Source organism: Bufo bufo, chromosome 5, assembly GCF_905171765.1.
Source record: "Bufo bufo chromosome 5, aBufBuf1.1, whole genome shotgun sequence".
Classification (NCBI taxonomy): Eukaryota; Metazoa; Chordata; class Amphibia; order Anura; family Bufonidae; genus Bufo; species Bufo bufo.
In genome coordinates, this window is record NC_053393.1 from 411,123,372 (window position 1) to 411,149,813 (window position 26,442).

A 26,442-nucleotide genomic window follows, 5' to 3' on the forward strand; every position below is an offset into this window, starting at 1 on the left:
GAGAAGAGGATATTAGATGATGCTGTTCATTGAGGAGAACATGGTGCCAAACTGAGGGCAAGACTATAGAGGAAACCAATGAAGCTACTGAGGAGCCCGTGAGAAGATGGCACCCAACTTGACCTCATCACCCTTTTCTATGAGATAAGGGAACCCTTCACAGCGACCATATAAAACACACGAGGAACAGTGAGTGGTCGATGCCACTCGTATCTTCTGCAAGAGATGGTGGCCACAGGAGACAACAAGCAGTGTCGGACTGGGGTTCCTGAGGTCACCAAAGGAAATTATTCTTGAGGCCAAACTTCTTAGCAATGACGTTTTATAGGTTTTGAATCAAAGAAATAGACCCTTGTGCTGGGAACAGCAACCCCGGGCACGCTCCTAGGTGCCCCATTCACAGCCGAACATGTGTGCATGCTGGGAGTTGTAGTTGCCCAGCAGCCGTAGCGCTGAAAGCTGCTGATCTCTATTGGCAAGAGACTGGCCTCAAGGGCAGCTCCAAATGGGTGATGATACCAGAGCTTGGTACTCTGGTGGGCCAGTCCGACCATGGCGGCAGAACCATCAGTGGAGCCCACTTTGATTGGCAGTTGCCTGCCTTCTATTGTTCCCTGTAAGCAGTGGTTGGCTATAGTGGGGGCCAGTCCAGGAAAATGTCCCCCCCCCCCCCCCAATTCTGGGAGGATGTCTATGGGTGACTGACCAGATCTGGTGTGATCTTTGTGCTGCATGTTCATTACTAGTTTCCAGCCCCTTCTCTCTCCCCCTCCAGCTGAACCTCCATTGCATTTAAATCCCGCACCCCTCCCCCCTCCCGCGGTGTGGGCACCGGGCACTGGACCTTCTTCTTGGCGGAGGGGGCAGCACATTGTTGTGTTTGGGGTGGGGGAAGGATATTACATCTGGTCACCCCCCTCCTCCTCCTCCCGATCCTCCTCCCTCTCTGCTTGCTTGCTGCAGGCTGCTGTGTGTGTGATCTCGCTATGTCGGATGACGATTCCAGGGCCAGCACCAGCTCCTCTTCCTCCACCGCCTCCAGCCAGCAGATAGACCGGGAGCCGGGCAGCCAGCACCACAGCAGCAACCCCAAGAAGAAAGAGAGCAAAGTCAGCATGAGCAAGAACTCCAAACTCCTGTCCACCAGCGCCAAGAGGTGAGCCTGCTTTGTGTGCTGCCAGCCTCCATGATACACCAGGGTGGCATGAGACAGGGATGGTGCCAGGCCGCGCCCGGCAGCGGACGGGTTAAGCTGCTGTGTGGCCTCCTGCAAACAAAGGCAGCGCCCGGATCAGGGGTCTCGTCAGGAAAACGGGGGACGGTCCCGATGATTGTTATCACGGGCGGACAACAAAGGGGGGATTGTGTCGCCTTTAAGACTCGCTTCATAGCCCCCAATTCAATTCCTCATTAACCCTTCCCCCCCCCCTCGCATACGGCAAGGAAGGGGTGGCGCGACTCCAGTCTCATTTGCATTCCGGGGCGCCACCCACGACGCCTAATTTGCATGTTAGCTTTTTGGGGTTACTGTGAGACCCCGAGCCGTTTCTTAGAGGGGGTTACCACATACAGAGTCCCCAAAAGCCTTAAAGCTTCGGTGGGGTCGGGGTAGGAAAGGAGGTAGTTACCGGGAAGGACAAGGGCTGCGGCGGCCATGTTGTGCCACCCTCCCCATGTTGTCTGACCTACAGTGTGTGGGGGAGACGGAGTATGGGGTCTGCTGGGGGGAGCCATTGTGTCCCCCATGTGCTGGGTGACAGAGACTTCTTCCTCAGACATTACAGTGCTGTCTGTGGGAGACGACCAATAATGGCCATGACCCTGAAGACCCCATCTCTGTCATGGTGACTGGCACAGGGTGGCCACAGTATCTTCTGCCAGCCAGGTGGGCATTATCAGAAGGGCCACCCCGAGACCCTTCTACAAGGGAACCAGTGTAAGACAAAATGTGTTATTTGCATTGTCCCACATGAGGGACTGTGGGTCATATACATAGGAATGCCATGATAGCTTATGGTGATAATGATCGGAGGCCATCAGTGATCAGAACACGGGCATGCCAGTGGTCAGCTGCCCATTTGTTGGCGGGTTGTGCAGCTTGTGAGCCTGGCATGACCACCATAGACCCTCTTCATCCATATCTTCTCCCCTCATATGTATGACCTGTGTGTGGAAGGTTGTCCCTGAAGGCTCCTCTGGTGGAGGACCACTGTTTATATGTCCAACCACCTCCACGGAATGTCCATGTGTGGACAGATTACATGTCTTGGGTTCAGACACCTGACCCATCATTCCTTCATCATCAGTCATCTGGATAACCCCCTCAAAGCAAGAAGAGTGGGGGGTGCATGGTGGTTTGGGGACACTGAGAAGATGTGTAGATCTGTGTAGCCACCACCATTAGTGTCTAAGGATAGTCAGTCTATGCAATACAGATTTCTGAATGTAGTGTAATGTCTTCACTTAGGCTATGGTCAGACACCCGGCCAGGGTCTCTAGCTGACCAGAAAAGGTCCATTTATGCTGCAGAACAAGTCCTAAACCAGGGCTGGACAAATCTCCACAGCCGGGCAGTGGCTAAAAACCAGTTTCTGGCCTCTTGGAGGTTCCTTCTGCTGATGTTTATGGAAGTTCTCGTTTTGGGGCCACTTATAAAATGTCACTGGCTCCGAGCATCTGCAGTAAATCTGTCCGTCTCTGCTCTGAGCTCATAAATATTTGACATGACACAAAAGGGAAAGAATCTGGTTTACTGTGAAGAATCTTTTCATTAAAATAATTGAGGCTGATACTCCTCCGACTGACGACTGCTCTACTGCGGCTGTTGACCTCCTGCCTAATGTGTCACCCCTGGAAGTGGAGCTTGACACTTTACATTCTTGTAGATAGAAAATTGGAATAATTATGGATTAATGAGCTGTAAATCAACAACGTTTTCATGGAAATCTTAGGACTCTTAATGGCGTTCTCTATGACTACAAGTAAATTGCCTTGTGATGAGCAGTGGCAGCAGATCTCCGGACTGTAGGTGCTGCATGGTGTCCTCCTACCTCCGTGTAAGCACCTCCTGCAGCCATGGGGAACACACTGCGTATGTATTAGACTGCCCGTACCTCTGGGATAATGGAGCCGACCAGTCATCATTCGTACGAAGGATCCCACCAGCAATGTGTCAGACTAAAGTGGCCGACCAGGGAGTCAGTATTTTTTTTTAAAGGACTCCCTGGTCCTTGAGCACAATGGCAAGTGATCGGCCGAATTCAGCAGATCGTGCCATAAACGTGCAGCTTTGGCCACCTCAGACACGAGTCTGCTATTGGCCAATGAGAACGATTGTTCGCGCTAGTTTTATGAACGACTGCTGAATTTAGCCGTTCTGGACAACTTTGATCTCATGACCACCCTTGGAGTAGCAGAAGGCACTTAATGGTTTATTTCTTATAACTCTATGCTTTGCCTCCTTATGCTGGGGCACAAGTCAATAGTACATTTTCAGAAGTTCTTTGGTCCCATTCTTTGCATCTTTTTTTTTCCTCTCACATCTGTTGCACCAAGGTTAAAGGGGTTCCCCAGGCTCCAGATATTGATGACCTGTCTGGAGCAGGATAGGTAATCGGTATAAGATCGTCTGGGTCTGACATCCGGCACCTCCACTGATCGACTGTTTTGGGCTGCCAAACTAGCAGTTGTACAGAGCGGAAGCAGAAGGCACCGTATGCTTGGTGGTGTCTGGCAACAGCGTACTGAAGCTTAGCTCCCATTCTGAGCTGCAGTACTGGGCCATGGCCACTACACGGTGTATGGAGCAGTCTGCCTACAGCTCCATGGCGCCAGGACAGCTCAAAACGGCTGATTGCTGGGGGTGCCGATATCTGACTCCCACCGATCTGATATTGGTGACCTATCCAGAGGACGTCATTTATGACTGGAAGCAGGTGTAAATGTTAATGAATTTGGAGGGGCAGGTGGCTCTGGCCCGGCCCCCTGCTACTCACTATGTCACAAAATATTGTCATGTGACTTTTATTTTATGCCAAAAACTGGTGTAGCAATCTTAGTAAATGCCCTGCACTGTGTATAGAATGTGCAGAAGTTGATAAGCGGTGCAGGTTTTAAATCCGCACGGCAACTTCGGTCTCGCGCACACAAACGTTTTTTCTTTCCGTGTCTGTTCCATTTATGTGGAACCATTCATTTTAAGGGGTCGGCAAAAAAAAAAAAAAGGAAGTTAAAACATAGAACTTCTCCTATTATTGTCCGCATTACGGCCAGTTCTGTTCCGCAAAATAAAGAATGTACGCTGACCTCATCCGTATTTTTTGCGGATTGCAAAATACATAGGATTGTGTGCATGAGCCCTTATGCTATGGATTTTCACAGCAGATTTCAGGGGGAAATCCACGGAAAATATGTAGCAACGCATGTATTTGCTGCTGCATTGTGGGAATTCTGCCTCGTGGCCACACCCTAAAACCAGTGCAAATCTTTCATAAATGGGGCACGTGACATTTTTGTAATCTAAATTGCTCCATTTTTTTTGGGCACAGTTTATTAGCTAAATGTGCCTTAGATTTTGTAAATGATTACATCTACAGAGATTGTCATGGAGACCTGTAGATTACTGTGGGTCTGGCTCCCAGTTCCCCGGGGGTTGTCCCACAAATAATAATCTGCAGTTTTGAAACCAGCACCTGGATCTGAATGTAGCTACTGAGTCAGGGTACTTTCACACCAGCGTCGCTGGATTCCGGCAGGCAGTTCCGTCGCCGGATCCGTAAATCCATATGCAGACGGATAGCATTTGTAGACTGATCCAGATGCGGGTCTGTCTCACAAATGCATTGCAAGAACGGATCCGTCTCTCTGGTGTCATCTGGAAAAAACGGATCCGGTATTTATTTATTTTTTGCATTTTTAAAGGTATGCGCATATGGAAACTACGTTACTCTACAGGCCGAGCCAGAAGAAGCAGCAAGCGGAGTTATAGAAACAGCCGAGCAGGCTGCGCTCCTGTGACTCCAGCCGCCACTTACCCTGGTTAGGCTAGGTCTACACGACGACATGTGTCGCACGACAATTTTTAGAATGATGGTCTATGGTGTCGCAATGCGACATGCTGCGACGCGACCGTCGCAGAAAAATCCATCTCGAATGGATTTTTTGCGACTGTCGCATGTTGCAGTGTGACACCATAGACTATCATTATAAAAATTGTCGTGCGACACATGTCGTCGTGTAGACCTAGCCTAACCAGGGTAAGTGGCGGCTGGAGTCACAGGAGCGCAGCCTGCTCGGCTGTTTCTATAACTCCGCTTGCTGCTTCTTCTGGTCATTTCTGGCTCGGCCTGTAGAGTAGCGTAGTTTCCATATGGGTGTTTTCAGCTGACATCTCCGGCACAGAAGCTGGACGTATAACGTAATGTTATTATACGGAGCCGCCGCTGTTTGTTTGCTGCGCTTCCCAGATGTTTGATGTTTGTTACAGATTATATTGGTGAAGATTCTTTGGAAGTAATCCCAAGTGCAGTTGTAGGAGATGTTATTTGATATAGACCCGTGCAGATCTCAGTCCCAGGAGCCAAGTAGAAATTTCACTAAAAGAGATACAATTCCTGCTCGTGACAGCAAAGCATTCTTATCTTCCAAAAAGGGGTTTTCCTGGAATAATAAACGGTTACGTGAAGGCCCCTACCTGCAAGGCCTATGGGACGATTCATGGTTATCTGCTCCCTGCTGCTTCGTTCCTCCATCTTCCGGTCCCCAGCTTGTTTCATTCCAGCCATGGTCATCTGCGCGGCTGCAGCCAATGACTGGCTTCAGTGGTGACATGTCCCCTTTTTGTCAATTTATTCATACTTTTATTAGGAGGAATAGCCGAGGAACCGCACTATAAATATTTACTCAAATGGACACTTTTTTTAAGGAACTGAAAACAGCGAGGTTATAAAAATAACTGCTAATATAATCAAGACATTCTGTTTTAATTGTTTCTCAAGGTTTTAGGAAATGTAGCAATGTTAGATAGTGATCATGGGGCAAGAGAAGACAATTAGTCTCTGTCTCTTAAAGGGGTATTCCCATCTAGGCATTTAGGGCACATCCACATGTGCAGCCGTTTCTCTCTTCAGTGGCCACCAGACAGGGCCCCATTTATTTTTATTTTTTATAAAGATAAGTGCAAGTCCCACCTCTGAGACCTGCACCTATCTGACATTTAAGAGGAGTCCTGTGGATATGCCATTAATTTATCCAAGACCTATTATGCCCCCTCCTATGCCTTACCTTGCTCCCTGGCATTCGCATCGCTTCTGAAGCCCGCCGCTGCATCTCCCCGTCGTGTGGATGAAATACCCACCCCTTCTCTGAGGGGCCCGGGGGCTTGATAGGTCTAGGTAGCAAAACCCTTTTTCAAGTGCGTTGAGAAGTTTAGATGGCTTTTTTGGACACCTGGATCGTACTATTCCAATATGGAAAGAGGGATAAGCGGCTAACAGGGGGGATGTGGGCTTCCCTTTCACACATGGTCAGCAGGTCCTCACAGTAAGGCTACATTCACATGACCGTATTTTTGGCTCCACATCCGTTCCGCAATTTTGCGGACCCATTCATTTCAATGGGCCCACAAAAGATGCGGACAGCACACAATGTGCTGCCCGCATCCGTAGATCCGTTCCTCGGCCCTGCAAAAAAGATAGAGCATGTCCTATCCTTGTACGCAAATCGCGGACAAGAATAGGCATTTCTATCATATTAGGCCGGCTACATTCACACGGCCGGTATCCGTGTTTTGCGGATCCGTAATTTGCGGACCGCAAAACACATACGGTCGTGTGAAATGTACCCTAACATGTATGGCAGGACTGGGCAGATCATAGGAGCCAGATGGACCACGTGAACCTAACGTTGGTGCCTCTCTGTACCTGCTATCTGTGCGGTCATTGGACCACATTTGCAGGATGGTAACCTAGTAATATGACCTGTAAAGAAGTGGGATTATTGTAGGTGCCGTGTGTGGATATGTGAAAAGCGACCTTCGGACTGAGACCTGCCTGAGCCGGAGAAACCTCCATAAACTCGTATACAGGCGGTAATAGTTTCCAAACTTTCCCACAGCTTGTGTTTCATTTCACTCCATAAGCCGGCTCCTGAATCCTTTGTAAAGCTGGCCATACAAGCGGTAGGACTGAAGCCATTATCTGGCAAATGGCCCAGAATTGGAGCGGAAATGTGCTTGAAATGACTCCCATATTCAATAACCTTTCAGGCAGCAGCCTCTACTGGGCTGTAGATATGGTCCGGACCCAGAGGGGGAGAGCTGGCTGTAATGGGGGCTTGCCAGTATTCTCTGCTCTGCACTGATGAGGGGCAGTCACCCCGAAACAGCTGTCTGCAGATGAGGTGCTGGCTTATTTAATATCCGAGTCATGTCTTAAGGCTTATTTTAAGAGCTGAACACTGACTTATAGGATAGCTGCCTTACATCTGGTGGCATTAGAGGCAGAACTTGTCAAGAGCTCATTTGCATCCCTTCCCTCCATGTGTCCTTCTGGAATGATTGTGGTAAGGCCTCTTTCACACTTGCGTTGTCTGGATCCGTTGTGCACTCCATTTGCGGGAAGTGCCCGCCGGATCCGTAACACCGCAAGTGAACTGAAAGCATTTGAAGACGGATCCGTCTTCAAAATGCGTTCAATGTTACTATGGCAGCCAGGATGCTATTAAAGTCCTGGCTGCCATAGTAGTAGTGGGGAGCGGGGGAGCAGTATACTTACAGTCCGTGCGGCTCCCGGGGCGCTCAAGAATGACGTCAGAGCGCCCCATGAGCATGGATGACGTGTCCATGCGATTACATCATCCATTTGCGTGGGGCGCCCTGACGTCACTCTGAAGCGCCCCGGGAGCCACACGGACGGTAAGTATGCTGCTCCCCCGCTCCCCACTACACTTTACCATGGCAAACAGGACTTTAGCGTCCCGGCAGCCATGGTAACCATTCAGAAAAAGCTAAACGTCGGCTCCGGTAATGCGCCGAAACGACGTTTAGCTTAAGGCCGGATCCGGATCAATGCCTTTCAATGGGCACTAATTCCGGATCCGGCCTTGCGCCAAGTGTTCAGGATTTTTGACCGGAGCAAAAAGCGCAGCATGCTGCAGTATTTTCTCCGGCCAAAAAACGTTCCGTTCCGGAACTGAAGACCTCCTGATGCATCCTGAACGGATTTCTCTCCATTCAGAATGCATTAGGATAAAACTGATCAGGATTCTTCCGGCATAGAGCCCCGACGACGGAACTCTATGCCGGAAGACAAGAACGCAAGTGTGAAAGAGCCCTAACGCAGTATTAGGTATCTGAGGATTAGAGAGGAGGGGGAGTATTAACAGATCTACCTGGTGTAATCTCATTGAACCCCTTTAAATCAATATCAGAGACTGAACACTGAATTTGACTGGTAAAGATATAAATGGGTGAGCGTCTGTATGTGTCCATATTAATTTCTGTCATTATTATTATTATTATTTTATATATATATATATATATCTTGTAAAAAGAAGACCCTTCTCTGCTTGTCTTCTATCTACTTTGTGGAATTAGGTGGGCATACGCTTTACGGCAGGGGTGGCCAACCTGAGGCCCTCAGTTGTTGTAAAACTACAACTCCCACCATGCCCTGCTGTAGGCTGTCTGGGCATGCTGGGAGTTATAGTTTTGCAACAGCTGGAGAGTTGCAGATTGGCCACCCCTAATTTAGGTCTTGTTCACATCTGCATTGAAATCTCCATTTGGGGTCTCCATCACAGGTTTTAAATGCAGGACTTTATATCAGAAGAAAAAAAAAACAGGATACTGAATGGAAAGTGAACAGACTCCATTGTAGTCAATGGTTTTGCATCCATTTTCTGGCCATAAAAAAATGGATGTTTTAGTTTTTTTTTTAATTCCCAACCCCTGCTGTATACATAAACCCAAAAGAAATGACCTTATCCACTTGCATGCGCAGTCAGTCGCTCCTCTCTTGTTGCTGAAGGACCTGCGCTCAAGCGTGATGACGTCATGATCGCTGGGGGCACATGGTGACGCCTTCACACTTGAGCAGCTGTTCTTTGCCGAAACAACTCACCGGATCACTTTAAGGGTCCATGCACACGTCTGTTGTGTCTTGTGGATCCGCAAATTGCAGATCCGCAATACACCCGGCCGGCACCCCCATAGAACTGCCTATTCTTGTCCGCAATTGCGGAGAAGAATAGAACATGTTCTATTTTTTTTCGGGAGCCACGGACCAGAAGATCGGGGCCGCGCTCCGGAAATGCGGATGCGGACAGCACACTGTGTGCTGTCCGCATCTCTTCCGGCCCCATAGAGAATTAATGGGTCCGGATTCGTTGTGGAACGTTGCGGAACGGATCCGGACCCATTCTACGGATGTGTCAATGGAGCCTAACAGTTACATTGGCTGATTTTTAGGGTAGCTAAATTGGCCAATTTCAGCTGAAGTAGCCAAACATCTAATGTTGGTGGGATGTCCGATGTGTTGTCCTCATGGTTAGCAGCTGTGAGAGAGGGGTCTGTGGTCGCTGGTGCCCCTCCCCAATGAGAACATGCATGTATGGTTGGGGTCAGGAAGAATAGCCGGCTGTTGAAGGTGTATGGCCACCTATACCTTGTAGTGACCAGCAGACTACATGATGTGATTCTTGGTCCTGTAGACACCTTTGTGCATTGTGTAAGTGGCTGTCATGTCTGTCCTCTCCGCTACATCGGTTCTAACTCTTGCTTTTCTTCGGTGCAGGATTCAGAAGGAGCTGGCGGATATCACCCTGGACCCTCCCCCCAACTGCAGGTTAGTGGCTCTGAACGTCGCTCTTCTCCCCTGAATAACATTGTCCTGTCTGACATTGCTGCCTGGTGGAAGCCCGGAGAAGGCCGCTGCTGGTGAGGTTGATGGATTGCTTCGCTTCCTCCTTCTGTCTGTGGACAGCGAAGAGAGAAGCTGGTTGGTGGCTAAAATTAATGTGACAAACTAATAGCGGTAACGTGCTACTGGTGATGGTTGTCAGTCCCCCGATCCTGCGTGATCGATTAATTTCTTTTCTATACACAATTACATTCCTTCTCTCCTTTTTCCCGCTGGTCTTCCAGGAGATCAGTCTTCACCGTAGTTCATGTGTTTGATTCATGATGTAGGAGGATCCAGAACGATTGTAGGTCTCGCTCAAGCTCGTGTTCCGGAATTGTAGGAAGCCTGCTGTAGAATTTGAATCGTGAAAGTACATGTTTCTTCCAGAGAATATTTATGGGATGAGATTAGAAATTTTCGTCACAGAATGAGCGGCAGTTCTGTCGTTGGGCTCTGTGTGGTTAAAAAGTCGCAACATACTGCGACGCAACAGTTGCAAAAAATCCATCCCAGTCAGATTCTTGTGCGACTGTGGCATCGCAGATGCAGCATGTCACGTTGCGGCACCATTGACTTTCAATTTAAAAAAAGTTGTGCAACTTTTTAGCGACCAGAAGTTGTGCGATACAGGTCACCATGTAGCCGCGCCCATTTTTTTGTTGCACGACCTATGTCACCGGACTCGTATCATCGTGTATCCCTAGCATAAATGCCTGATGGAAGTGGATCTTGCCTCTGCGACCCTCTCCTGGGGCACTGTCTCATGCTTGTGTGATTAGAGAAAAGCGATGGGACTTAAGAAAACAGCCACGTAAGTCCTAGAGCAGTGAATGGAGAGAGCCATACACATATATCGCTGGTATAGGCAGTAGAGTAGCTCAGGAAGCTCTTTTGTATACTTCCCACACAGTCCAAACAGCTGTATTCTATTAAAGGGGTTGTCTCACATCAGCAAGTGGCATTTATCATGTAGAGAAAGTTAATACAAGGCACTTACTAATGTGCTGTTATTATAAATATTGCTTCCTTTGCTGGCTGGATTAATTTTTCCATCACATTATGCACTGCTCGTTTCCATGGTTATGACCACCCTGCAATCCACCAGCGGTGGTCGTGCTGCCATTTGCTGAAGTGAGACAACCCCTTTAACATGTTTATTTCATCATTATTCAAAAAGTATACCAAAGTCCATGTTTTTAAAAGTCCAAGTCATGGAGGCAGACAAGGTGCAAGACTGTAGATCTGTCATAAATGTCCAGATGGAACAAACCCTTTAAAGGGGTCAGACAATATGGGCATATCACTAGAATATGCCCCCATTGTCTCATAGGTGGGACCCACACCTATCTCATAAAGGCAGCCGGCTCCAGAGGGCGCGCTGCGCATGTGCGGCTGCCCGCCATTCATTTCTATGGTGGGGCTGGCAAAATGTTTTCCGTTGGCCCCATAGAAATGAATGGAAGTGGTGGCCACGTAAGCATGGTGCGCTCCCATTCACTTCTGTGGGGAGAGCGTTTGGCGGTGACCAGACCTGGGGTCCTCCAGCCACCACCTTCCCCGCTCCTTTCTCGATTATAGGTGGGACCCGCACCTATCAGACAATGGGGACATATTCTAGTGATATGCCCCCATTGTCTTAGATGGGAATACCCCTATAAGTAAATGTAAAGGGTTATTCCTGCTTCAGCAGATAAATAAATATTTTTTGGGTATAATGGAAAAAAAATCTAAGTAATTTAATATACAGTACTTTCTGTATCAGTTTGCTGTTTTCCAGGCCTCTGCTTTGTCATTTAGGGCTCGTTCACCCGATTGTTCCGTTTTTTGCGGTCCGCAAATTGCGGATCCGCAAAAAACGGAAGCCGCCCATGTGCCTTCCGCAATTTGCGGAACGGAACAGGAGGCCCATTAATGAAATGCCTATTCTTGTCCGCAAAACGGACAAGAATAGGACATGACTCATAATTTTTGCGGGGCCACGGAATGGAACAACGGATGCAGACAGCACACTGAGTGCTGTCCACATCTTTTGCGGACCCATTGAAATGAATGGTTCTGTATATGGACCGTATGCGGAACGCAAAATACATTTGTGTTAACGAGCCCTTAATAGGAAACTTGAGTGCTTACTTTTCTTGGATAGAAGTTTCCACAGGTCAATTCATGGACACACGGCTGCTGGACTGACTAATGGGGCTGATCCACGGCAGAAATCTGAGGGACAGCCACACAATCTTTGTCTGATTTAAAATTCTACCCCCCCAACCCCCTTCACAAAGTTATAATCATGTGAAAATACCTTAACAAGCAGTATGCTGTGTGTCCATTACAGGACCGTAGACAGATTTCTCTCCTATGGAAGCAAAATACACTGCTCAAAAAAATAAAGGGAACACTTAAACAACACAATGTAACTCCAAGTCAATCACACTTCTGTGAAATCAAACTGTCCACTTAGGAAGCAACACTGAGTGACAATCAATTTCACATGCTGTTGTGCAAATGGGATAGACAACAGGTGGAAATTATAGGCAATTAGCAAGACACCCCCAATAAAGGAGTGGTTCTGCAGATGGTGACCACAGACAACTTCTCAGTTCCTATGCTTCCTGGCTGATGTTTTGGTCAGTTTTGAATGCTGGCGGTGCTTTCACTCTAGTGGTAGCATGAGACGGAGTCTACAACCTACACAAGTGGCTCAGGTAGTGCAGCTTATCCAGGATGGCACATCAATGCGAGCTGTGGCAAGAAGGTTTGCTGTGTCTGTCAGCGTAGTGTCCAGAGCATGGAGGCGGTACCAGGAGACAGGCCAGTACATCAGGAGACGTGGAGGAGGCCGTGGGAGGGCAACAACCCAGCAGCAGGACCGCTACCTCCGCCTTTGTGCAAGGAGGAACAGGAGGAGCACTGCCAGAGCCCTGTAAAATGACCTCCAGCAGGCCACAAATGTGCATGTGTCTGCTCAAACGGTCAGAAACAGACTCCATGAGGGTGATATGAGAGCCCGACGTCCACAGGTGGGGGTTGTGCTTACAGCCCAACACCGTGCAGGACGTTTGGCATTTGCCAGAGAACACCAAGATTGGCAAATTCGCCACTGGTGCCCTGTGCTCTTCACAGATGAAAGCAGGTTCACACTGAGCACATGTGACAGACGTGACAGAGTCTTGAGACGCCGTGGAGAACGTTCTGCTGCCTGCAACATCCTCCAGCATGACCGGTTTGGCATTGGGTCAGTAATGGTGTGGGGTGGCATTTCTTTGGAGGGCCGCACAGCCCTCCATGTGCTCGCCAGAGGTAGCCTGACTGCCATTAGGTACCGAGATGAGATCCTCAGACCCCTTGTGAGACCATATGCTGGTGCGGTTGGCCCTGGGTTCCTCCTAATGCAAGACAATGCTAGACCTCATGTGGCTGGAGTGTGTCAGCAGTTCCTGCAAGATGAAGGCATTGATGCTATGGACTGGCCCGCCCGTTCCCCAGACCTGAATCCAATTGAGCACATCTGGGACATCATGTCTCGCTCTATCCACCAACGTCACGTTGCACCACAGACTGTCCAGGAGTTGGCAGATGCTTTAGTCCAGGTCTGGGAGGAGATCCCTCAGGAGACCGTCCGCCACCTCATCAGGAGCATGCACAGGCGTTGTAGGGAGGTCATACAGGCACGTGGAGGCCACACACACTACTGAGCCTCATTTTGACTTGTTTTAAGGACATTACATCAAAGTTGGATCAGCCTGTAGTGTGTTTTTCCACTTTAATTTTGAGTGTGACTCCAAATCCAGACCTCCATGGGTTAAAAAATTTGCTTTCCATTTTTTTTATTTTTGTGTGATTTTGTAAAGAACAAAGTATTTCAGAAGAATATTTAATTAACTCAGATCTAGGATGTGTTATTTTTGTGTTCCCTTTATTTTTTTGAGCAGCGTATAATGAATGACAACTTGTAAGGATCTTGAAAACTGTGAGGAAATGATACAAAAACCATACAGGAACATTGTATACTTTATTATACAAGAAATGTGCTGAAATCAGACAACGGTTTTAAACCTTAGCTCGTACAATTAGGCTGGGTTCACACTTGAGCGTTTTACAGCGCGTTCAAACGAGCTGTAAAACGCTCAACACATGAAAACCAATGCTTCCCTATGGCCCTGGTTCTCACTTGAGCGTTTTACAGCGCGTTTGAACGCGCTGAAAAACGCCCTACGCTCAAACAAGTTCTTGAGCTTCTTTGGGGCGTTTTGACGCGCGTTTGTGGCCATGGGACACTGCAGTCAATCACACAAACGCGTGTCAAACGCGCGTTTACTATTGCTAAAAACGCGCGACAAAAACGCGCGTTAAACGCGCATATCAAATACGCTCAGGTCTGAACCCAGCCTTAAGGCTACTTTCACACTTGCATTCAGAGAGGATCCGTCTGATGTCTGCCCAGACGGATCCTCTCCTATAATGCAGACGTTTGGATCCGTTCAGAACGGATCCGTCTGCATTATAGTTTAGAAAAAATTCTAAGTGTGAAAGTTGTTCAGACGGATCCGTCCAGACTTTACATTGAAAGTCACGGGGGGACGGATCCGTTTATAAATTGCACCATATTGTGTCAACTTCAAACAGATCCGTCCCCATTGACTTACATTGTAAGTCTGGACGGATCCAATCGATGCAAGCAGCGTTCGGGTGTCCGCCTGCTGAGCGGAGCGGATGCTGAACGCTGCCAGACTGATGCATTCTGAGCGGATCCGCGTCCACTCAGAATGCATTGGGGCAGTACGGCTGCGTTCGGGGCCGCTTGTGAGCCCCTTCAAATGGAGCTCACAAGCGGAGCCCCGAACGCTAGTGTGAAAGTAGCCTAACACGTTTTCTGAGACTGTTATATTGATGGCCAAATATAATCTGAGGGGGTCTGACACCAGAAAAAAAAAACCTTCAATGAATTCTTTTTTTTTTTTTTTTTTTTTTTTTTTAAATGGTAAACATTTGCTATTTCCATAGTCCAAACAAAACTCAAGGTATTGGTGAAGGGGCAAGTAAAAAAATGTTTAAAGAATACATTTTTGCTAACTCGGTCACAGTTTATTCCCACCATTGAGATTAGGGCTGCAGTAAACTATTATTTTAGTAATGGAGTATTCTACCGATATTTTTACGATTAATCGAGTACTCTAATAAGAAAAAATTAATAGACTGTTTTCCTTTATAAAAACTCATTAGACCCTCTGCCATCAGTCCCCAACACCCTTCGTTCCCCCCCTGTGCGATCAGCCCAAGTGCATTAGCTCCACCACCCCCCCCCCAGCGCCATCAGCTGCTCCACTATCCCCCCCCCAGTGCCATCAGCTGCTCCACTATCCCCCCCCAGTGCCATCAGCTGCTCCACTATCCCCCCCCCCCAGTGCCATCAGCTGCTCCACTATCCCCCCCCCCAGTGCCATCAGCTGCTCCACTATCCCCCCCCCCCCAGTGCCATCAGCTGCTCCACTATCCCCCCCCCCCCAGTGCCATCAGCTGCTCCACTATCCCCCCCCCCCCCCAGTGCCATCAGCTGCTCCACTATCCCTCCCCCCAGTGCCATCAGCTGCTCCACTATCCCTCCCCCCAGTGCCATCAGCTGCTCCACTATTCCCCCCCCCCCCCAGTGCCATCAGCTGCTCCACTATTCCCCCCAGTGCCATCAGCTGCTCCACACTATCCCCCCCCCCCGTGCCATCAGCTGCTCCACTATCCCCCCCCCCCTAGTGCCATCAGCTGCTCCACTATCCCCCCCCCCCCTAGTGCCATCAGCTGCTCCACTATCCCCCCCCCCAGTGCCATCAGCTGCTCCACTATCCCCCCCCCCCAGTGCCATCAGCTGCTCCACTATCCCCCCCCCCCAGTGCCATCAGCTGCTCCACTATCCCCCCCCCCCCAGTGCCATCAGCTGCTCCACTTCCCCCCCCCCCCCCCCCCCCAGTGCCATCAGCTGCTCCACTATCCCCCCCCCCCCCCGTGCCATCAGCTGCTCCACTATCCCCCCCCCCCGTGCCATCAGCTGCTCCACTTCCCCCCCCCCCCCCCAGTGCCATCAGCTGCTCCACTATCCCCCCCCCAGTGCCATCAGCTGCTCCACTATCCCCCCCCCAGTGCCATCAGCTGCTCCACTATCCCCCCCCCCAGTGCCATCAGCTGCTCCACTATCCCCCCCTTCCCCCCAGTGCCATCAGCTGCTCCACTATCCCCCCCCCCAGTGCCATCAGCTGCTCCACTATCCCCCCCCTTCCCCCTAGCCGTCAGTGGCAGTGAACTAAAATGTCCTGACGATGTGTCTGCATCAGGATCCAGTCCAGCGCTGCGGAACGAAATTGCGGACGTGTGAATGGACCCTAAATCGATTAATTTGAGTAATTGTATCATCCCTAATTGAGATCTTCTCGCAGTACAATGGTTGGTTTTCTGCTTGTGGTGATAGAAGCATACACAAGTGTTTCACTGAGCTCATCGGTTCATGACCTGTTTGACAGAGTTGTGGTGTCCTACCTATATAATGTAAGGCTTCCTGTGTGGTTAGCTGTTCTTCTACATAGGATACCCTTAGAGAGTCTGTCATCATGATCAACCCTATTACTTTCTGGTAGGGATGGTCATGGCGACTGAAATGAGCCCTCTTCCTCTGAGATCTTCACTGCACATACACCGATGGTACAAGATAGGTGATAATTGTCTGGCGGGGGTCCAACTTCTGGGAGTCCACACAAGAATGGGATCCTTTGTACCCCGTTTGAATGGAGAGGTGCAGAAAATATGGGTGGACAGCACTCCCAAGTAGTTATGCGTCGGGTGCTCGTCTCCAGGAGGGGCGGTAAAAAACCCCCAGTAAAGCAACTTGTAGAAATCCAGAAAAATAAAAAAATGGAGACAGCACGTCCAAAAAGGGTGCAAAAAGTGGAATTTATTCCGGATGCCTAAATTCCACTTTTTGCACCCTTTTTGGACGTGCTGTCTCCATTTTTTTTATTTTTCTGGATTTCTGAATGGAGAGGTGGTCACTCATACACATGACCATTCAGTCTCTGTGGGACAGCACTTTATCTATATTGGTTCCATACGCATACATGACCATTGCTCCATTCAAATGGTACAGGAACCCGTTCTCTTGATCGGTAGAGGTCTCAGAAGTGTACCCCCCCAAATGATCAGTTATCCTGTGGATATTTCAGAGGTTGTTATTCTGTGACCACCTCTTTTAAACTGGAATTCCAAAAATCCTAAAATGGTCTTCTGATCATGGTTATGTGCCCAAAAATCACATTGGTGGAGTTGTTGAACTTATACCACAACCAATTTTCAAGTGCCTGAACCCACGGTGTCATTCATGGTTCTGTTAGTAAAATTCCACGACACCACATTTGTGTCCGGTTTCCAGCGATAAACATTTGACTGGTAGCAAAGGACTTTGGGTGCATTTGATATTCTGACAGGATTTTAGGGTGGTTAATGTCACCCAAAAAGTAGAAAGGTGAAATCTTTATTTTCCCACAAACCTAAAGATTTGGAGTTGGACAGTACATGTAACAAAATCAATCTTCCAAGATGCTAGAATATCTGGTATGATGTTCTGGTGGGAAGCAGAAATGGTAACCCCCCCCCATTACTTTACATGGGCCTGTCGTCAATTTGATGAGCCGTAAGTCTAGATCTAGAACTAGTTTCTTAAACTGTTACCATTGCTCCTAAACTGAGGTCCAATCTATAAAATCATCAGCCTGCCTGTGGCTGCAGTAACCAGTGCTGCTTCCTCCACCTGCCTGTTAACCTCTGGGCCCTGTCCGTTATTGCCTGCTCGCCAGTGCTGACCTGTGCAGCAGGTTCCTGGAGGTTCCTTTAAAGCGGTAGTCTCACTTCAGCGGGTAGCATTTATCATGTAGAGGAAGTTAATACAAGCCATTTACTAATGTATTGTGATTGTCCATATTACCTCCTTTCCTGGATGGATTCATTTTTCCATCACATTATACCTTTTGTTTTCATGGTTCGACCACACTGTAATCAGGCAGTGGTGGCCATGCTTGCACACTATATAGGAAAAAGTGCCAGCCTCTCTGGTGGCTGGGACGGTGGGAGCTCACATAGGCTGGTGCCTTATCCTATAGTGTGCAGGCATGGCCACTGGTGTTGGATTGCAGGGTGGTTGTAACCATGGATACGAGCAGTGTATAATGTGATAGAAAAACGAATCCAACCAGCAAAGGAAGCAATATGGACAATGGGGATCGGCTGATATACATTTTTTTTTTTTTTTTTTTTTTTTTTTTAGAGCCGATAACATGAACTTTCAGGCTGATAACTTATACTAATATTCTGTGCATTTTCATTTTTGAATTTTTCTGCTACGGCGTTAACCACATTTTTTTTATTTTTATTTTTATTTATTTTTTTATAGTTTGGACTTTTTGGACGTGGCAATATATAATATGTTTATATATTTTATATGTAAGGAAAGGGGGTGATTTATACTTAATATTTTGGTATTTGTTTTTTTTTACAGTTTATTTAATAACAATTTCCCCTCTTAGGGGCTAGAACCTGGGATCTTTTAATCCCTTGTCCTATTCACCCTAATAGAGCGCTCTCAGGGTGAATAGAACTTCACACTATCCCTGTGCATAGTGCACACAGCAGCAGGGAGATTACCATGGCAGCCAGGGCTTCAGTAGCCTCCTGGCTGCCATGGTAACCGATCATAGCCCAAGGATTACACGGAGGCGGGTGTGTCAACGCAGAATCACACAGCCGGCACCCTGCCTCTGACAGGGAGCTGCGATCAGCGGCAGCAGTTAACCGCTCAGGTGCTGATCGCAGCTTCCTGTCATATAGACTGGGCACCACCTCCTGTATTTGTAATAGACGTTAATTATCATTGGTGGAGCAGTGCGCCCGCCCCACTTCCTCCCCTCTCTCCTCAATGGCAGTGCGGCACAGGGGGAGGGAGAGAGTGACTCCTTCTCCTCTGTGCTGCTGAGGGAACATGAGCGCGCCGACAGCAGAGCGCTCATGTTCTGTTATAGCGCGCTGGACGCATTATCGGCAAGGTTAGATGCCGATACCGATAACTTTAAAAATCCTGAATATCGGCCGATAATATATCGGTAACTCCCATAATCGGTCAATCCCTAGTGGACAATCACAATACATTAGTAAGTGCCTTGTAATAACTCTCTCTACATAGTAAATGCTGTTTGCTGAAGTGAGAGAGCCCCTTTAAGTCATTGCTGATTGTTGTCTAAAGGTTTATAGAGGAGGTAAAGTGCTCCGTTTCAGAAATACAGGTGTCTGGTAATTTCATAGTTTTCTAAGAACACATTTTGATTACAATAGAGTTTTAGTCTGATTTACAGGAACCAATAAAGTGGGGAACTAGCAGCATTTCTTAAGCCTGAGCAAAACGTATTTAAAAGGGTTTCTGAGACCCTCCATTGGCAGAGGTGAATGCTGATATAGGTGTCCGGTTGGTGGGCACATACATAGCGTTGGTCTTACTTGTTAATCCAGACTGGTGATGCTTCATCGCTGTAAAAGAAAGAGTATGTGCAGCTGCACTTTCTGCCGTACTTTACTTTAATTCCTACGCCTTTAAACATTTATTGCCTACTTGCGCTGGTCAGTATTTTATCGGATCTGTGAGGTCCCCAGCGCTCTTGTTCCTTATCTCGGCGACTTTCCATTCTGTAGGTGGACATAGAGCAAGCAGTTACATGGCCAAGTGTGCACGTCGGGCTTCCCAGAAATCCTCCTTCAGCAGAGTGCAGACTGTAGATTTACTTTCCAATACAATGGCAAGCAGAGACTTGGCCTAATCCCACTCCCTAGTCTACCGGTCAGTTGTGCTCAGGCAGATTCAGAGTTTTCCAAGTTCCCAGATCATTCTTCACCTGTACTGTACTACGATTCAGACGGCTGGCTATATGAAACCATGCATGCTCTGAAAAAGCTCCTTCACGAAGTTGAAAGTTTACATGTCTGTGTAAATGCCTCCTTCACAATAATTTTTTTTGGGCAGATATTTTTGTTTTTTGTGCTTGTCAAAATTTTTTATTATCATGGCCCAACCAATGGGGTCCTTGATCATGGGCACGGGGATCATGTGTTCCCTGTTTAAATGTAGCGGTGCTCATGCATGTCTGCTGCCGCCCCATTCACCTTTATGGGACTTCTGAAGAGAGCGGAGCTAGTTGCTGGACTCTATCCACCATAGAGTTGAATGCCGTGGACATTCACAACTGCCACACCATATAAGGCCCCTTTCATACGGGCGAGTATTCCGCGCGGATGCGATGCGTGAGTTGAACGCATTGCACCCGCACTGAATACCGACCCATTCATTTCTATGGGGCTGTGTACATGAGCGGTGATTTTCACGCATCACTTATGCGTTGCGTGAAAATCGCAGCATGCTCTATATTCTGCGTTTTTCACGCAACGCAGGCCCCATAGAAGTGAATGGGGTTGCGTAAAAATCGCAAGCATCCGCAAGCAAGTGCGGTGCGATTTTCACACATGGTTGCTAGGTGACAGTCTATTCACTGTATTATTTTCCCTTATAACATGGTTATAAGGGAAAATAATAGCATTCTGAATACAGAATGCATAGTAGGTGATCAATTGAGGGTTAAAAAAAAAAATAACTCGCCTTCTCCTCTTGTTCGCGTAGTTCCCGGTCTCTTCTTTACTTCTTAAAAGATGAACATACCGGCTAGGACCTGTGGTGACGTCAGATCACATGCTCCAATCACATGGTCCATCACCATTGTGATGTACCATTTGATTGGAGCATATGATCTGACGTCACCAAAGGTCCTTTAGCCCATAGCTCATCATTAGAAGTAAAGAAGAGACCGGGAACTACGCGAACAAGAGGAGAAGGTGAGTTAATTTTTTTTATTTTTTTTTAATCCTCAATTGATCACCTACTATGCATTCTGTATTCAGAATGCTATTATTTTCCCTTATAACCATGTTATAAGGCAAAATAGCAACATCTACACAACACCTAACCCAAGCCCGAACTTCTGTGAAGAAGTTCGGGTTTGGGTACCAAACACGCGCGATTTTTCTCACGCGAGTGCAAAACGCATTACAATGTTTTGCACTCGCGCTGAAAAATCGCGGGTGTTCCCGCAACGCACCCGCATATTTTCCCGCAACGCCCGTGTGAAAGGGGCCTAAACGGGGGAACACTGGGCACCTGTTCTCATGATCAACTGGGGCCCCAACATTCAAACCTCCACCAATTGGACACCTATTCCGTGTCCTGTGGATAGGAGATATGTGCTTCTCTTGGGGCAACCTCCTTTTATTCTTGGGTATGGTTTTTGAATAATACTCTATCCGTTGTCATTCGACACATCCCTCATGGTTTTTTTAATATTTTTTTGATAGAATGATTGTTTAGTGGTGTCTGCCAAGCCCTAAGCAGCAGTCTCCAGAGCACGGCTCTGTCTTAGCTGATGCTATCTGCTGACACTTAGGACTTTCCTGGAGACTTTTCAGGTTTATCAGGTCTTGATCTGGCTGCACCTTGTCATTAGATGTGCTCGGAAAACAACCCGTCTGCAGACTTTTTTTTTTGCCTAGAGAATAGTAACCTGCAGAATGAAAACAGGTGAAAGGTCCAGCTTCTAAAAAATACTTTATTCCAGCGGTAAAATTTCCATACACTATCTATGCGTTTCGGACCCAAAGATTACGGTAGATTACGTGTAGATCGTGTACCATTGTCCTGTGTATGGAAATTTTAGAGCTGGAATAAAGTATTTTTTTAGAAGCTGGACCTTTTCACCTATTTTCATTCTGCGAGTTGTACAGCCGAGTCCAGGCTGTGTCCGTGCTTCTTGATTGCTGGGTACAGGCGAGCGCTGCCTACTTTACCTATATAGAGAATAGTAACCGGTAAAATGGCTTGTAAAAGTAGATCTTTCATACATACCGGTGAGCAGACAGTACACGGGGTGTCTGTGAATCGCAGAGTGACTTGTTTTAGTTGTCCTCCATTAATAAGTATAATTTAGCTACACAAGACGATTATTCATTGGCAGTGAACAAGACGGACATAAAGCTGGCACGCACCCCGAGATCCGAGGTTGACACAGACAGTGTATTACGAAGGTCAAGCACATCGTGTTGAGCTATAGTTGTTGGGGAAACCCCTTTTAGGCGGCACAGCTTGTTTTTCTTGTTTCTTTTTTGGCTCGATTGCTTCAGTCGTGCTAATTTGTGGCTTATATGTTCAGAGAAGGTTTCACTGGGTTTTAGAGTGCGTTTGGGCAGGTTCCTTTTTTAAAGGGGTTTTCGAGTAACTGAAATATTGATGACTTCTCCTTGGGATGGGTCACCAATATCAGATAAGTGGGGTCCAACTCCCGTCACCCCCACTGATCATTTGTTTGAATGGGCTGCTCTGCTCCAGATCAGGCACCGGGACAGCCCCGCGCCATACACTGGATGATGGCAGCGCTGCTCACATGCACTTGCAGGTTTACCAGGCTCCTGATATTGAGGGCATATCCTCAGGAGAGGTCATCAGTAACCAAATGGTGAGGGTCACAGTGCCAGAACCACCAGAGCCTGAAGCACAGATTCAATCAAAGCGTAGTGGCCGGGCCAGGTTACCTCAGGTCAGTTCTCTGAATGGATGGTGAGCTGCAGTACACCGACACGGCAGAACATGAGCGTGCTGCTGTCAGCCCGCTCATGTTCCCTCAGCAGCACAGGGGAGAAGGAGTCGCTCTCTCCCTCCTCCCCCCTGTGTGGCGCTGTCAATGAGGAGAGACGGGAGGAAGAGGGGCGGGCGCACTGCACCACCAATGATAATTGACATCTAATACAAATACAGGAGGCGGTGCCCAGCCTATATGACAGGATGCTGCGATCAGCGGCAGTTAACCTCAACCCCCAGTATTAAAGTCATTGGTTGCAGTGGCCACAGGGTCCCCTCCCCTCCTTCTCATTGGTGGCAGTGGCAGCTTCTGATCGGAGCCCCAGCAGTGTAATCCCGGGGCTCCGATCGGTTACCATGGCAGCCAGGACGCTACTGAAACCATGGCTGCCATGGTAATCTCCCTACTGCTGTGTGTACTATGCAGGGGGCAGCAGGGACAGTGTGAGATCCTATTTACCCTAATAGAGATCTATCAGGGTGAATAGGACAAGGGATCAAAAGATCCCAGGTTCTAGCCCCTAAGGGGGAAAATGGTTATTAAATAATATTTTGGTGTTTTTTAAAGTATAAATCACCCCCTTTCCCAATTTTACATATAAAATATATAAACAATAAATAAATAAACCTATCACATATCGCCACGTCCGAAAAGTCCAAACTATTAAAATATTTTTTAATGTGGTGAACTCCATAACGGAATGTTTATTTTATTTTTTTAAATAAAAATGCACAGAATATCGGTGTAAGTTATCGGCCTGAAAGTTCACAGGTTATCCGTATCTGCTCTTGGTCGATCCCTAGTATCGAGGCACGGTGTGTGAATGCCACGTGTTGCTGGTCTGTGCTCCAGGGACTCCTGCTGTAGTGTCATTACTGGATTTACTGTCATTGTTATTGCCACCTCGAGTGCCAGACTGAAGGCACAAAAGGCAATTGTGTGAAGATCAACAGCAAATTAACAGCCATGTATATCCTTGAAATGTGATTTGTAATGAAACCTAAGGGGACACTACAAAGAGCAGTCACCGTGTTCTCTCGCCTCAGCACAGTTCTAAGAATAATTGCCAAGCCATTTCCGTTATTTGGGAAGGAGGTCATTTTAAGAGTTCTTAATCAACGTGCCTAATGTTATCACATTTGCGTGCGATTATGGCAGTAGATATTGATGGTCTGTGGGCTGCGCAGAGTGCTGCTTATCCACAGCGTGCGCTTGCTCCTAGGTAATAATTTCACCCTTCAGTTCCCAGAATAGGTCAGTTTTGCTGTGGATTTTGTGATTGAAGTAATTTTGGATTTCCAGTAGGTAGAGGACACTTGTGACTCCCACTGTGCTTGTACTGCTGCGTAAACGCTTTGTATGGATTTTCACGATAGCGGCAGAATCAGAAGTGGTGCTTTACCTGACGTGAAGTAGACGACATCAAGATGCGGCCTGGTGTTTGCCCATTTTCTCTAAATATTAGCTTTTTGAGAGGTCTATTTGCTTATGGTTAGAGAACATCCATCGTAGTCTGACTTTCTGTTCATAATATCTAGGTAAAGGTGCCATAGACCTTGATTAAGGCTGCATTCACACCTGCCATCTCAAAACCTGAATTAAACTGATCACTTTTGTCCCCATTCATTGTCCAAAGGGGATAAAACACGATGCATTAGTGTGGTTTTTTTTTTTTGGGCCGGACACAACGGCTGTAAGCTGTGTCTGGTTTGCAAAAATGAACAAACCTGATCAGGCATGAAAATCAATGTAAGGCTACTTTCACACTAGCGTTTTTACTGGATCCAGCAGGGATTGGCAAAAACGCTTCCGTTCACATAAGGCTACTTTCACACTTGCGGCAGTGTGATCCGGCAAGCAGTTCCGTCGTCTGAACTGCCTGCCGGATCTGCTGATCTGGATGTGACTGAAAGCATTTGTGAGACGCATCCGGATGCGGATCAGTCTCACAAATGCATTGCAAGAACGGATCCGTCTCTCCGCTTGTCATCCGGGCAGACGGATCCGTCTTGTATCTTTTTTCACACTTTTACCGGTCGGATCCGGCATTCCGGTATTTTGAAATACATACACTAATACATTCCTATGGGGAAAAAGGCCGGATCCGGCATTCAGGCAAGTCTTCCGTTTTTTTCCGCCGGAGATAAAACCGTAGCATTCTACAGTTTTATCTTTTGCCTGATCAGTCTAAATGACTGAACTGAAGACATCCTGATGCACCCCGAACAGATTTCTCTCCATTCAGAATGCATGGGGATATGCCTGATCAGTTATTTTCCAGTATTGAGCCCCTGTGACGGAACTCTGTGCCGGAAAAGAAAAACTGTGTGAAAGTACCCTAATACAAATATCTTTATCTGTTATGAATGGATCCGGTTGTATTATCTTTAACAAGACAATGGGGGACGGATCCATTTTCTATTGTGTCCGAGAAAACGGATCCGTCCCCATCGACTTGCATTGTGGGTCATGATGGATCCGTTTTGGTCCACATCCCAGGACGGAAAGCAAACCGCCTTAAGCCCTTTTCACACGAGCAAGTTTTCTGCGCGGGTTCAATGTGTGATGCGAATGCAATGCGCCCGCACGGAGTCCGGACCTATTCATTTCAATGGGGCTGTGTACACGTGCGTTGGTTTTCACGCATCACTTGTGTGTTGCGTGAAAATCGCAGCATGTTCTATATTCTGTGATTTTTCACGCAACACTGGCCCTATAGAAGTGAATGGAGCTTCATGAAAATCGCATCCGCACTTGCTTATGGATGCGATTTTCACGGGTGGTTGCTAAGAGATGTTTGTATACATTCAGTTTTTTATCACGCGTGTGCAAAACGCATTGCACTCGTGCGATAAAAACTGAATGTGATCACAGACAAAACTGAATGACTTTGCTTGCGAAATCGCACATTTTTCACTGAACGCATTCGCGACGCATCCGGACCTAATCCAGACACTCTCGTCGTGTTGCCCCTGTACAGATTAGTCAGTTGGTCCTGCTGAAATCGCTCTAATTCTTGTGTATGGGAGCCTGTAGGTTCTACTCAAATAGGAGTCAGGACTTCTCTTTATACTTGAAGCCGTAAGGGGAGATTTATCATTTCTTTTATGCCCCTGAAAAGTAGCTTTAAAAGTTTGCAGGTGTAACTTAAAAAAAAAAAATTGTCGCATCTCCCCTTTTTTGCGGTCCTCGCCACTTTTCTAAAAGGAGGGGGTGGCCAGACGGAGCGACAAATTTATCTTCATTTATGACTGTTTAGTTTTCTGGTGTAAATGAAGACCGAAATCTATGGCAGCTCTGAGCGGTTGTAGATTTCTGGTTAGGCGCACGGGCAGAAAGCGCCAGTCTTGATAAATTTCCCCCATTATGCTCTGCCAGATCAGGGAGACGATGCATACCAGTGGACCTCAATTAACTTACTATGGGGTCTGTGGGGTTTTGTTGTGCTGTCATTCGGACTGCAAGAATATCACTGCTGTATACACAATGTCTAGATTTTGGGGACTTGGTGAAACCCCTTTTGCCAGTCTTCTGATGTTTGAAAAAAAATAAAAAAATCTGATTTTGGGGCACTTATTTTATTTATTTTTTTCACAAAAAATGTGCTCCTTTTTGATTTACGCAACTATCACCACTTTTGAAAAGTGTATGTGAAAGTGGACATTATTAGGTAGGTGTCTAGGATTTTATCAGATTTAGGCCTCATGCACACAACCGTTTTTTCGGGTCCGCATCCGAGCCGCAGTTTCTGCGGCTCTGGTGCGGACCCATTCACTTTAATGGGACCGCAAAAGATTTAGACAGCACTCTGTGTGCTGTCTGCATCCGTTGCACCATTCCGTGGC

The 26,442-nt window shown here is 47.5% G+C and overlaps 1 protein-coding gene across 1 annotated transcript in view; it reads left to right on the plus strand.

Moving 5' to 3' along the window:
• Positions 1–824: 824 nt before the first annotated feature.
• Positions 825–26,442, plus strand: part of UBE2E1 (ubiquitin conjugating enzyme E2 E1) — a 42,903-nt gene continuing 17,285 nt past the window's right edge. Inside the window, exons 1-2 of the mRNA XM_040433095.1 lie at positions 825–1,156; positions 9,792–9,842. Of these exons, the coding sequence (XP_040289029.1) occupies positions 987–1,156; positions 9,792–9,842 (221 nt within the window). The 5' untranslated portion in view covers positions 825–986. The remainder of the gene's footprint in view (positions 1,157–9,791; positions 9,843–26,442) is intronic.